At 41.7% G+C, this 12,702-nt stretch overlaps 1 protein-coding gene across 1 annotated transcript; it reads left to right on the top strand.

Annotated features, from left to right (window-relative positions):
- The first annotated feature begins 475 nt into the window (after positions 1-475).
- Positions 476-12,412, top strand: PLPP6 (phospholipid phosphatase 6). The gene is made up of 3 exons (XM_063298587.1): positions 476-553; positions 7,431-7,869; positions 11,894-12,412. Exons 2-3 carry the CDS (start codon positions 7,452-7,454, stop codon positions 12,259-12,261), a joined length of 786 nt encoding a protein of 261 aa, XP_063154657.1. The 5' UTR covers positions 476-553; positions 7,431-7,451; the 3' UTR covers positions 12,262-12,412.
- Positions 12,413-12,702: the final 290 nt, after the last annotated feature.

The raw sequence follows: 12,702 nt of genomic DNA, 5'->3' as shown, positions 1-12,702 counted from the left end.
AGGAAAACATGGTTTCTTGAACTTGAAAAGAAGGCATGGATGCCATGCTTAAATGGCAATAACACCTTTATTAAAAAGCTAGTTAAGGACTAAAAATTCCAGGTAATATTATCATTTTTTTTGAGGGGGGATGTGATGTACAAGTGAATTCAAAGATATTCTACTTTTAAGGCATTCCCCCCCAACCCCTACAATAGGTATCTTCTGCCAGCTCAGGACAACGCACTGATATGTATCAAACGCGCAATATGTGCCAAATTATTTTTTGATGTTGAAACATTACTGCGCATTTTTTACTGTCATTAGAGCGCCTCAGATTCTGTTTTTGAAATCCTCGCACATCCGTTATTTTCGAAGGACCGTAAGGCGAAACGAGGCACCCAACGCTTACGAGTATCATCTCCACGCCCATACAAGGAAGTGGCCGGACGTGTGCGCCTTCCCACGCTTCCTACGTGTCCCATCCCGTTTTCCCTCCTCCCCGCCCAGGCGAGGCCTCTTTTTGTGCGCAAGTGAAAGCCGAGGGGGATCGCGCCGAGTTAAAGGTCGCTCGGTAACCTGGGACGAAAAAACGGTGGTGGGGGGGCGACTGGTGGGCGGGCGTTGGTAGCAGTCACGTGGCGCCTTGGCCGGGCAGCGGGCTTGGGAGGGAGCGCGTGTGGCGGAAAGGGCGGGCGAGTTCATGAGGATCCCTGCAGGGCGGCCGCTGAGACGCGAGAGGAGCGTGGGCCTCTGCAGTTCTCGACTAGGCGAGGAAAGGAGTGGCTGGGCAGCGCGGTCTGTTGCTTCCTCCTTTCCCTTTGGTATCTGTGGGATGTGCGTGGCATTAACCCCAAACTAGCCATGCTCGAAGGCTCCCAAGCTCTCTGTTCCGTGGATGCTGAATTGTTTTCTATAATATGCATTAATCGTAAATATTAAGCTGTTAAATGAATAAGCGTATTTACGTTAGTACTTGGCATTTAACATTGATTAAATTCATACTCAATTCGCAAAAGCCTGTGGTAGGTATCATACTTTAAGACACAATCTCCCGATTGTTGAGTGGGAGAAAAGCCATTATTTAATACAGTCATCAAATAGGTTACACACGGAATGCTTTCATAGTGCTAAGTAACGAATTTAGGGACAAATTCAAACATGTAAAAATAGATGTAGATGTGATTGTGTAGTTGCATTTTTAGCAAGGGGCATGTTTATAAACATCTTTAATCTGAACCATTTGGTAATTTATATTAAAATCCCCTTTTGCATTTATTATTATTCTTTTGCATGTTGTTTATTCGTTCAGTCGCTTCCAACTCTTTTTAACTTCATGGACCAGCCCACGCCAGAGCTTCCTGTCGGTCGTCACCACCCCCAGCTCCCCCAGGGAGAAGTCCAGTCACCTCTAGAATATCATCCATCCATCTTGCCCTTGGTTGGCCCCTCTTCCTTTTGCCTTCCATTTTCCCTAGCATCAACATCTTCTCCAGGGTGTCCTGTCTTCTCATTATGTGGCCAAAGTATTTCAGTTTTGCCTTTAATATCATTCCCTCAAGTGAACAGTCTGGCTTTATTTCCTGGAGGATGGACTGGTTTGATCTTCTTGCAGTCCAAGGCACTCTCAGAATTTTCCTCCAACACCACAGCTCCAAAGCATCTATCTTCCTTCTCTCAGCCTTCCTTATGGTCCAGCTCTCGCAGCCATATGTTACTACTGGGAATACCATTGCTTTGACTATGCCAACCTTTGTTGTCAGTGTGATGTCTCTGCTCTTAACTATTTTATTGAGATTTGTCATTGCTCTTCTCCCAAGGATTAAACGTCTTCTGATTTCCTGACTGCAGTCAGCATCTGCAGTAATCTTTGCACCTAGAAATACAAGGTCTTTCACTGCCCCTACATTTTCTCCCTCTGTTTGCCAGTTATCAATCAAGCTGGTTAACATAATCTTGGTTTTTTTCAGGTTTAGCTGCAGTCCAGCTTTTGCACTTTCTTCTTTCACCTTCATCATAAGGCTCCTCAGTTCCTCTTCACTTTCAGCCATCAAAGTGATATCATCTGCATATCTGAGATTGTTAATGTTTCTTCCAGTGATTTTAACTCCAGCCTTGGATTCCTCAAGCCCAGCATGTCGCATGATGTGTTCTGCGTACAAGTTGAATAGTAGGGTGAGAGTATACAGCCCTGCCGTACTCCTTTCCCAATCTTAAACCAGTCCGTTGTTCCGTGGTCTGTTCTTACCGTTGCTACTTGGTCGTTATACAGATTCCTCAGGAGGCATACAAGATGACTTGGTATCCCCATACCACTAAGAACTTGCCACAATTTGTTAGGGTCCACACAGTCAAAGGCTTTAGAATAGTCAATAAAACAAATAGATGTTTTTCTGAAACTTCCTGGCTTTTTCCATTATCCAGTGGATATTGGCAATTTGGTCCCTAGTTCCTCTGCCTTTTCTAAAGCCAGTTTGTACATCTGGCAATTCTCGCTCCATGAAGTGTTGAAGTCTACCTTGCAGGATCTTGAGCATTACTTTACTGGCATGTGAAATGAGTGCCACTGTTCGATAGTTTGAACATTCTTTAGTGTTCCCCTTTTTTGATATGGGAATATAAGTTGATTTTTTCCAATCTGATGGCCATTCTTGTGTTTTCCAAATTTGCTGGCATATAGCATGCATTACCTTGACAGCATCATCTTGCAAGATTTCGAACAGTTCAGCTGGGATACCGTCATCTCCTGCTGCCTTGTTAGCAATGCTTCTTAAGGCCCATTCAACCTCACTCTTCAGGATGTCTGGCTCTAACTCACTGACCACTCCGTCAAAGCTGTCCCTGATGTTATCCTTCCTATACAGGTCTTCTGTATATTCTTGCCACCTTTTCTTGATCTCTTCTTCTTCTGTTAGGTCCTTGCCACCTTTGTTTTTGATCATACCCATTTTTGCCTGGAATTTACATCCAATGTTTCTAATTTTCTGGAAGAAGTCTCTTGTCCTTCCTATTCTACTGTCTTCTTCCACTTCCGCGCATTGCTTGTTTAAAAATAATTCCTTGTCTCTTCTAGCTAACCTCTGGAATTTTGCATTTAATTGGGCATATCTCCCCCTATCGCTGTTGCCTTTTGCTTTCCTTCTTTCTTGGGCTACTTCTAGAGTCTCATTAGACAGCCTTTTTGCCTTCTTGGTTTTCTTTCTTTAGGATGTATTTTGTTGCCGCCTCCTGAACAATGTTGCTAACTTCTGTCCATAGTTCTTCTGGGACCCTATCTACTAAGTCCAGACCCTTAAATCTATTCTTCACCTCCACTGCATATTCCTTAGGAATATTAGTGAGCTCATATCTAGCTGATCTGTGGGTCTTCCCTAATCTCTTTAGTCTGATCCTAAATTGTGCAATAAGAAGTTCGTGACCTGAACTACAGTCAGCTCCAGGTCTTGTTTTTACCAACTGTATAGATGTCCGCCACCTTTGGCTGCAAAGTCAATCTGATTTCGGTGTTGTCCATCTGGTGAAGTCCATGTATAAAGCCGTCTCTTAGGTTGTTGGAAGAGAGTGTTTGTTAGGCAGAGCGAGTTGTCTTGGCAAAATTCTATCAGCCTATGTCCTGCTTTGTTTTGTTCTCCCAGGCCATGCTTGCCTGTAATTCCAGGTGTCATCTGATTGCCCACCTTAGCATTCCAGTCTCCTGTGATGAAAATAATGTCTCTTTTAGGCATATTGTCCAGTAGGTGCTGCAGATCCTTATAGAACTGCTCTACTTCAGCTTCTTCAGCATCTGTGGTTGTGTCGTATATTTGGATCACTGTAATGTTAGATGGCTTCCCCTGAATTTGAACTGAGATCATTCTATCGTTTTTTGGATTGTATCCAAACACTGCTTTAGCCACTTTACTATTAATTATGAAGGCTACTCCATTTCTTCTGTGGTCCTCTTGTCCATAGTAGTAGATGTAGTGGTCATCTGATGTGAAGTTGCCCATTCCAATCCATTTCAGTTCACTGACACCCAAAATGTCTATCTTTAATCTTGACATCTCACCAATAACCACATCCAATTTGCCCTGGCTCATAGATCTTACATTCCAGGTTCCAATGGTGTGTTGATCCTTAGAACATTGGATTCGCCATTCACCACCAGCACCGTCGGCCGCTAGCCGTCCTTTTTGCTTTGAGCTAGCTGCATCATCACATCTGGGGCTAGTTGAACTCATCACCTGTTTCTCTCCAGTAATATTTTGACCATATTCTGACCTTGGAGTCTCATCTTCCGATGGTACATTCTGATTCTTTTATATAGGGGATCGCTTTTTATTAACATATGGTACCGTAGCCTGGCAAGTCACTTTCTGTGTGTCAAGTTTATTGTTCGTCTAATTAGCCACCGTGGAATTATGTCTCCATTCAAATTATCACCTCATGCTTAGTTGGAAATAATATGGGAGGACTGTAGAAAGGATGGTATATATTCTGCACTTTAAAATTAAAAGCAACCATCCACAAAAATAATATGGGTTGATGTCTATGAAGCGTATACACATTTTTCATTATTATTTTGCTTTTTGTTAGTCAGAGCCTAAATATCTAGTCCCCTAAAACTATTCTTCAGCTTCTTCCCCATTCCCTTTCCTGTCACCCCTTTCTCAGATTTCACCTGGCACACACTTTCAAACAATATGCTGCCCTAATGGCTAGAACCTTGTGTTTTCAAAATGATACTGAGATGTTGAATTCTGCCTTCACAGAACAACATACTTATGAAGCAAAGTTACATGTTTGGAACAGCACTGAGTGGTGATTTCTTGGATGACTGGGTCAGACACTGCTGTACCTAAATGCTTCAAAGACGTATGAAATAGTAGTGATGGGAGAGTTTAATTACCCCAGCTTCTGTTGGGTGACAAAATCTGTCAAGCAAGATCTTTACAAAAAAATTCTGATTGGTCTTGCTGATAACTTTCCTTCAGAAGGTGGAGGAAGGAAGAAGAGAGGATCAGTTATCTTTGACTCAGTAGTAATCTAGGGAAGACTTTGCTGAATAAGTGGAAATAGCAGGAACATTGGGCCAATGCAATGCTAGCATTTTTTTTATTTTAAGGGAAACTAAAACTGAGTTGTCAAACACATTTTAGGGGCTTCACATTTATTAAAATAGTAGATTTAAATAAATTTAGAGCAATGACAAGTAGGATTCCACGGCAAGAAAAGAATGGGGAAACAAGCTCAAATTCACTGAGAGTTCTTAAAGAATGAGATATTAAAGTGCAATTGTGAACCATTCCATTTGGAAAAAAGTTGGAGGACAGCAGAAAGAGACCATGTAAAAAGCTTAGTAAATATCCAAAAACAAAACAAGGACAAATATAAGAAATAGAAAGATAGCCAAGTCTCAAAGGAGGAATACAGATAGGTAGTCTGGAACTATTTGACTGATGTCAGGAAGGTTACACCCAGAATCGTCTGAGGTTAGGAAAGGATGCATGCAATGACCAAAGTGGCATATTTAGATAGATTCAAAATAAAATGGGGAAAGAAATCATTATACTATACAGTGTTTTTTTAATGACTCGTATAAATAGATGGGGTGAATGTTTATCAGATTTGTAGGTGACACAAAATTGGGTGAGATAAATAATACTGTAGAAGGCAGAAATAAAATTCAAAACAGGTATGACAGAAACAGCCTGAAACTAACATAATTTTTTTACAGTGATAAATGGAAAGTTTGCCAGTTAGAAAACAATCAGATGTTTTCATAGGTAAAGGATGGAGAATATCTGACTTAATAAAGGCACTTGTTGAAAAACATTTTGTCTCAAAATGAGTATCAGCCAGCAATGTAATGTGGCTGCAAAACAGTCAAACATAATTTTGAGCTGCATCAACTGAAGTTTAATTTTCAAATCGGGAAACAGTTGTTCCACTTTCTTTTGCCTTTGTTAGACTCCCTCTCAAGTGCTATGTCCAGTTTTGGGCAACATGCTTTAAGAAAGATTGAAAGACATTAGGTTCAGAAAAAGGCAGTGGGCATGATCTGGGGACTGGGAACTATATCCTATGAAGAGAGATTAAAGAACTTGGTATTTAATGCCGAGAAAAGGTGATAGAAGTGGATATACAGGTAGTCCTCACTTAACGATAATTGAGACTGGAATTTCCATCACTAAGCAATGCTGTTGTAAAGCACGAGGTCACGTGACCACGCTGCTTAGCAGCAGCATTTCTGGCAGTCCCAGTTGCTGTCATTAAGCAAGGACTGTGAAGGTAGTTAAACGAGAACCTCATGTGACTGCGGCTTCTGACTTCCTGCTGGCTTCCCCATTGTCTTTGCTTGTGGGAAGCCAGCAGGTAAGGTCACAAATTATGATCACTTGACTGTGGGATGCTATGATGGTCAGAAATCTAGGCCAGTTGCTGAGCACCTGGATTGCAATCACGTGACCACGTGTCCTAACAGGCAGGAACCATGCTGAGACGAGGAATAAGTCTCTAGTGTTTTATTACTGCTACATTAGACAGAAAATCCTAACAAACTGAAGAAGTGTGAGAAAACCCATACAGATAAACCCCAAAAGTCAAGGCGGGTCTGTTCTGTGTCTCTTTGAATGGCTGCTCAACTCCTCACTACTATGCATGCGTTTTCCCCCCTGGATCGGGGCCCCCTCCTGCTCACCATCAGTGCTCATGACACCACGGGGGCGCTGCAGTGGCTGGACCATTTGTAAGTACCACTTGTTCAGCACTGTTGCAAGTTCAAAGTGTTGCTGAATGAGTGGCTGTTAACGGAGGACTACCTGTCCATATAGGGACGCGGTGGTGCTGCGGGTTAAACCGCTGAGCTGTCGATCGGAAGGTCGGCAGTTCGAAACCGCGTGGCGGGGTGAGCTCCCATTGCTAGTCCCAGCTCCTGCTCACCTAGCAGTTCGAAAACATGCAAATGTGAGTAGATCAATAGGTACCGCTTCGGCGGGAAGGTAACGGCGTTCCGAGTCGTCATGCTGGCCACATGACCCGGAAGTGTCTATGACAACGCCGGCTCCAAGGCTTAGAAACGGAGATGAGCACCGCCCCCTAGAGTCGGATTCGACTGGACTTTATGTCAAGGGAAACCTTTACCTTTACTACCTGTCCATATACTTGAAAGGATGTCATTCTCATTTCAGACTGTAGATCATAGAATAATGAATTTAAGTTACAGGAAGGCAGATACCAGTTGAATTGAATGTTAGAAAAAAACCCTTACTAATAGTAAAAGCAATTCAGCAATTGATCAGGTAGTATGTGGGCTTCCCTTCATTGGATGAATTCAAGGGGAGGCATAATTTGAATTCCTGTATAGAGCAGACGATTGGACTTGATGGCCTGCATAGCTCCTTCTACCTGTATGATTCTAGGTATAGAGACATTTGGATTGGTGCAACAAACCTTTTTTCCTTCCTCCACAGATAAGCTATATCAGCACCATCATGCCAAGTCCTAGGAACAGTCCAAAGAGCATTCGTGAGAGACGGGCTTATGGCAGTAGGCTAGAGTTCCTGTCACTGACAAATCAGAGAAGCCCAATATCCCCAGAAAATGTGTCGCATCATAAGGACTCTCCTGCTAGTACTGGCCCTCAACAGGCTTTACCTGAAGAGGACTGTATGAAGCTCAATCCTTCTTTCTGGGGTATTGCCCTGCATTCTCTTTTGGCCATTGATTTGTGGGCCTCTAAACAGCTGGGTGTGTGTGCTGGAGAGAATTCCTCATGGGGCAGTGCCCGTCCTCTCATGATGGTCATAGAGGTCTCAGGACATGGAATTCCTTGGCTAACTGGTACGTTGTATGGGCTGTACAGAAGCAGCAGCTCAGCAGGTCGTGAGGTGCTGCTCAATCTACTCTTTGGTAAGAGGTTTCTTTGTCTTACCCAGTGGAGGTTTTGTTCTTTGTATTTGTTATTTCAGTCACTTGTGATGATTGGCTCAAAGTCTGAGTAATACCACAGAGAACTGATAGGGATAAGAATAATAGTCTCACCGTTCTATCCTTTGATTCCCTTTGTAGATTTCCATAGTAATGGAAATTCTCTTATATATAGATGATGCAGTACTGCTCTCCCAGATACACATTGGTTTAAAAACAGCATTGTGAGCCTTGGCTGAATACTGCAATACAGAAGCCCTAGAAATTAATTAAAACCAAGGTGCTGGTGTTTGTGAAATGCCCTAAAATGCATACCTGGAAATTAAATAATCATCCAATAGAGCAGGTCAAGTAATTTAAATATCTTGGAATTGTATTTCATGCAGGTTCCACAACCACATGCAGGCTACACATGGAATATGTAATCCAAAAAGTGCAAAGATCCACCACAGCTCTCCAAATTTTCTTCTATACCAAAGGGGCATTGTATATTCCTGCTGCACTTTGAGTATATTCAGCCCAAGTTCAGACACTATTATTATTTGGTGCATATATAGGCCCATACAAGTCCTTTCCTCCCCAGGAAAGGGTACAGACTAAGTTCCACAGATTTTATTCCAAGTCCTGTGTTGTGTTTCAAATGTGATCTTATGTCATGAGGCTGGCATTAGATTGAATCTAGTGCCTGGATACATATTTTCACATATTGGACTAAACCACTTTTCTCCCTGGCAGGTGTAACTCCTCAGGTCCTTTCTGACAAATGGGTTTCCTCCTGGGCCATGGTGATGTATAAAAAACTGGAACTTTGGGGTTTTTCCTTAATCCAAGTGGACATGCTGGGGCAAGAATGCACAGTAGAAGCAATCAAGTAGTGTCTCAAAGATACTGATATGCAAACAGACTTGATGTCCCTCCCCAAAGACATATTTCTAAGTAGGCCTCACACTCCCTATAGACCTGCTAGATTTTTAAACTAAATCACTGTTTTTAAAGTAAAAAGGGCCCTAACTTTAGCATGGTTCAGTGCACTTCCATCATTGGTTTTAGAGGGGAGATACAAGGGATTTCATTTGAATTCAGACTGCTCATGTGGTAAAGGAGCCATAGAAACCACTAAACATGCCTTACTATACTATCCATGTTATGCTGACACTCACCGTGAGCTGCTAATTCCATGCCTAATTAAATATCCTGGACACTGATCAGTTCTGTTTAAAACTTTTACTTTCAGATTTAAATGACTCTATTTTCTTAAGTGTGGCCAAATTCTGCCATATAATATGTAAGATGCACAGCAGTTTGATCACCATGTTTTGGTGCTGCAACATCTAGTAGAAAAGTATACCCACAAATCAGGACAATCCCTCTATGCAGCATTTATTGACTTTACGTCAGCTTTTGACACAGTATCTAGAACTAAACTGTGGCATAAATTAAAAAATACCACAATTGACAAATGTCTACTCCTGCTGCTCATTAAAATACATGAGAATACAAGACTGAAAGTCAGGTGCAATAACCAAGGACATGTCACAAAGGAAATACCCTTAAGGAGGGGAGTCAGACAAGGATGTGCATTGGCTCCAGTTTTATTCAACTACTATATAAACTCATTGGTCCCTCATTTAAGTAACTCCACTTTTCATCCTCCTAAATTAGCCCAAAGACACGTTAATTTATTACTCTATGTTGATGATGCAGTAATTCTGTCATTAATATCTATTGGCCTCAAAAGAGCCTTGAGATCACTTATGGATTACAATACTGAGGAGGATTTAATAATAAATTATACCAAAACTAAGATACTTTCTCCAAACGTCCAAAACAGAGAAGCTGGAACTTAGGTGGGCAGCCCATTGAGCAGGTTAAGATATTTAGATATCTAGGAATATTTTTTTCAAGCTACAGGAAGCAGAAATGCCCACCTGGATTATATATCTTGTAATGCACAGAGATCTGCATCAGCTATGCAAACTTATTATTTTACCAGAGAAGCACAGTTTATCCCAGCTGCAATTAAGTTGTTTGCAGCTAAAGCCCAAGTACAACTGCTATACGGGGCTCAATTGGAACTCGATTGTCTTAGAAAGAATCCAAACAAAATTTCTAAGAAATATCTTTCAGGTTACCTGTTGTGTTCCAAATGCTGTACTTTGACAGGAAGTAGGACTCAGTAAACTTGAATCTAATCTCTGGATAAATATTCTTACCTACTGGTTAAAATTACATCACAACCCCAGTGAACTTACCCATCTAATAGTGGCAGATAATTTCAAATCTTCCTTGGAAATGGCTGTTCAAAAGAGACTGAGCCTCTATGGTTTCTCCAGTGATGCCATCTTAGCCTTATAGTCAAACCAAGCTAGATCAGTTCTAAGGCAAAGGATCTTAGACATAGAAGTTCAAACAGAAATTGCTGCTTATTATCATAATATATTTGTCAATAACCAAATCCTAGTGTTCAAACCAGCTTCATATTTATATTGTTACAGTTCCCAAAGAAAGCCCCATCTCTACCCTGATTTAATGCCCTCCCCACAGCTGTTTTGGAAGGGAAATACAGGAAAATCCCTTATGAAACCTGATATTGCCCCTATGACATGGGTGCCATAGAAACCATGGCCCATGTTCTTTTGTATTGTCAGTTTTATAGAGACATTTGCCACCAGTTGATTACCCCCCTTTTATTTAAATTCCAGGGGCACTCTGATAATTTTTACTTACATTATCTGTTAAACAACCAAGAAAATGCATTTCTTTGAAAATAGCAAAATTCTGCTACATTATGTGTAAGCTTTGCCCATCAATGGTTGCCAACAGTTATTGATAGGGGATAATTTTTCTTGTTTTATAGAATGTAAGTCACCAAGCTCTTTGTACATTTTCGTAGATGAGCTACATTTCAAGATTTTGAACTGTATAATGTACAGACTTGAACCTGAAGAGTCCTCTAAAACTAAGATGAGCACTAGGTAGGAGCCTTACCTAAATTAGGTAACAGTCCGCTTTGCCTCCTGGCATGTTGCCCACAAAGTGGTTGAGCTGAATGAGAAAAAGAGGCATGATGGCCAAGACACTTCCCAGAGTTGAACTGGCAGCAACAGACCGTGCTTTCTAAGGCTGCCATGACACAAGGAGCTGGCAATGGCGGCAGCTGGTTTGAGCATTAGAAAAAGGCTATGGGAGACAAATGGGAAGAAGTGGCCTATTAGTAGTGTTGCCTATTAAGGAAATTCTTGTGTAGTTTTTCAGTTGTAGCTGCTGGAGGAAACCTACAGAGAGAAGGAGGAGGAGGCGGTAGCAGGCTGGCCATACCACAATGTCAGTAGGGATTAAGCAGACATCTGGGTTGTGCTAAGACCCAGCACTTCCTCTCTGTAGGCATAGCGACAGCCCAAAAGTACTTGGGCAGATAAGTGCTGTGGTGCAGTGGACCTGGATATGGAAATACTCATATAGTACCTGGGTCAGAATATTGAGAAGTGTAATTTCTCAGGATTGGGGAGCCATAATTATACAATTATGTTTGTAAGCTTACAATGCTGCTGCAAAAACTGCACAAACAGTTTGTGCACAAACTGGAGAGCCAGTTTGGTCTAGTAGTTAAGGCAACGGGCTAGAAACCAGGAGATTGAGAGTTCTAGTCCCACCTGAGGCATGAAAGCCGGCTGGGTGATCTTGGGCCAGTCACTCTCAGCCCAACTCACCTCACAGGGTGGTTGTTGTCGGGAAAAGAGGAGGAGAAGGGCGTATCTGGTATATTCACAGCCTTGAGTTATTTATAAAACTAATAAAGGTGGAATAGAAAATAAATAAAAACCGTACTGAAACCTGTTATCTGAGCAGGCTTCACTAAAACCTAAAATCATGTGATTTGGGCATTTTTACATCTGAAAAGTGAGTTTACTACAGGCAATACTATATTTGTTAGTTTTTAAGCTTTGCTATTTATAGTGTTGCTTTTTAAAATATCTGAAAGTTCTTTCTCTGCCTTGTCTCACAGCTCTGATTCTTGATCTAGTTTTGGTGACAGCAGTAAAAGGACTGGTGAAACGAAGGCGCCCAGTCCACAACAAGATGGACATGTTTGTCACTGTCTCTGTGGACAAATATTCCTTTCCTTCGGGTCATTCTACCAGAGCCGCCATGGTTTGCAGATTTATTCTACATCATCTTGTACTTGCTGTCCCTCTGAGAGTGCTGGTTGTACTTTGGATGTTCCTAGTGGGAATCTCTCGGGTCATGCTTGGCAGACATAACGTAACAGATGTGGTCTTTGGGCTAATCATGGGCTACATGCAGTATACTGTGGTGGAATATTTCTGGTTGTCACCTGTCAATGCTCCTGTTCTCTTTGCTTTGTGGAATTGATGGTCCTTGATGGAACAGGACTATTTGTATTGATGATACTTCATCTGATCAGCAAATTAAATGAGTAGAGCCAACATTTTCACAATATGTATGGGCTAATATGCGTTTGCTCTGGAACGCTTAATTCACAGAATAAAGGCTTACCAAGCAGCAGGCATCCTTGCATGATTTTATGCAGCGTTGAGGACATCAAAACATAAAATGTATTAAGAATTGTGTAGGTTGGAGGGTGCCATTTAGGGGCATTATTGTTATGTTGTCAAGTCATCCCCCCTCATTTACACCTTGTTTAATTGGTGCCTTGTGATTTGTGAGTTTATTGCTGGGCTGGAGTATGAACCAACACATAAAACAGCACAAACCTATACTTTGGCATGACTGAACACTGGAACTGCTTTTGATCAGATGAGCCACTCATGCTATCCTTATTTTTATAGGATT

The sequence above is a fragment of the Candoia aspera genome, chromosome 3, assembly GCF_035149785.1.
Source record: "Candoia aspera isolate rCanAsp1 chromosome 3, rCanAsp1.hap2, whole genome shotgun sequence".
NCBI classification, from domain to species: Eukaryota; Metazoa; Chordata; class Lepidosauria; order Squamata; family Boidae; genus Candoia; species Candoia aspera.
Note: the sequence above shows the minus strand (reverse complement) of the source record. Positions and strands in the feature narration are given on the sequence as shown.

What these genes read in the sequence shown, in the direction of transcription:
- PLPP6 (XM_063298587.1), top strand. Translation starts at nt 7,452, where the DNA reads ATGCCAAGTCCTAGGAACAGTCCAAAGAGCATTCGTGAGAGACGGGCT. An exon ending in GCTGCTCAATCTACTCTTTG is followed by an intron (nt 7,870 to 11,893) that starts GTAAGAGGTTTC and finishes CTTGTCTCACAG; the next exon opens with CTCTGATTCTTGATCTAGTT.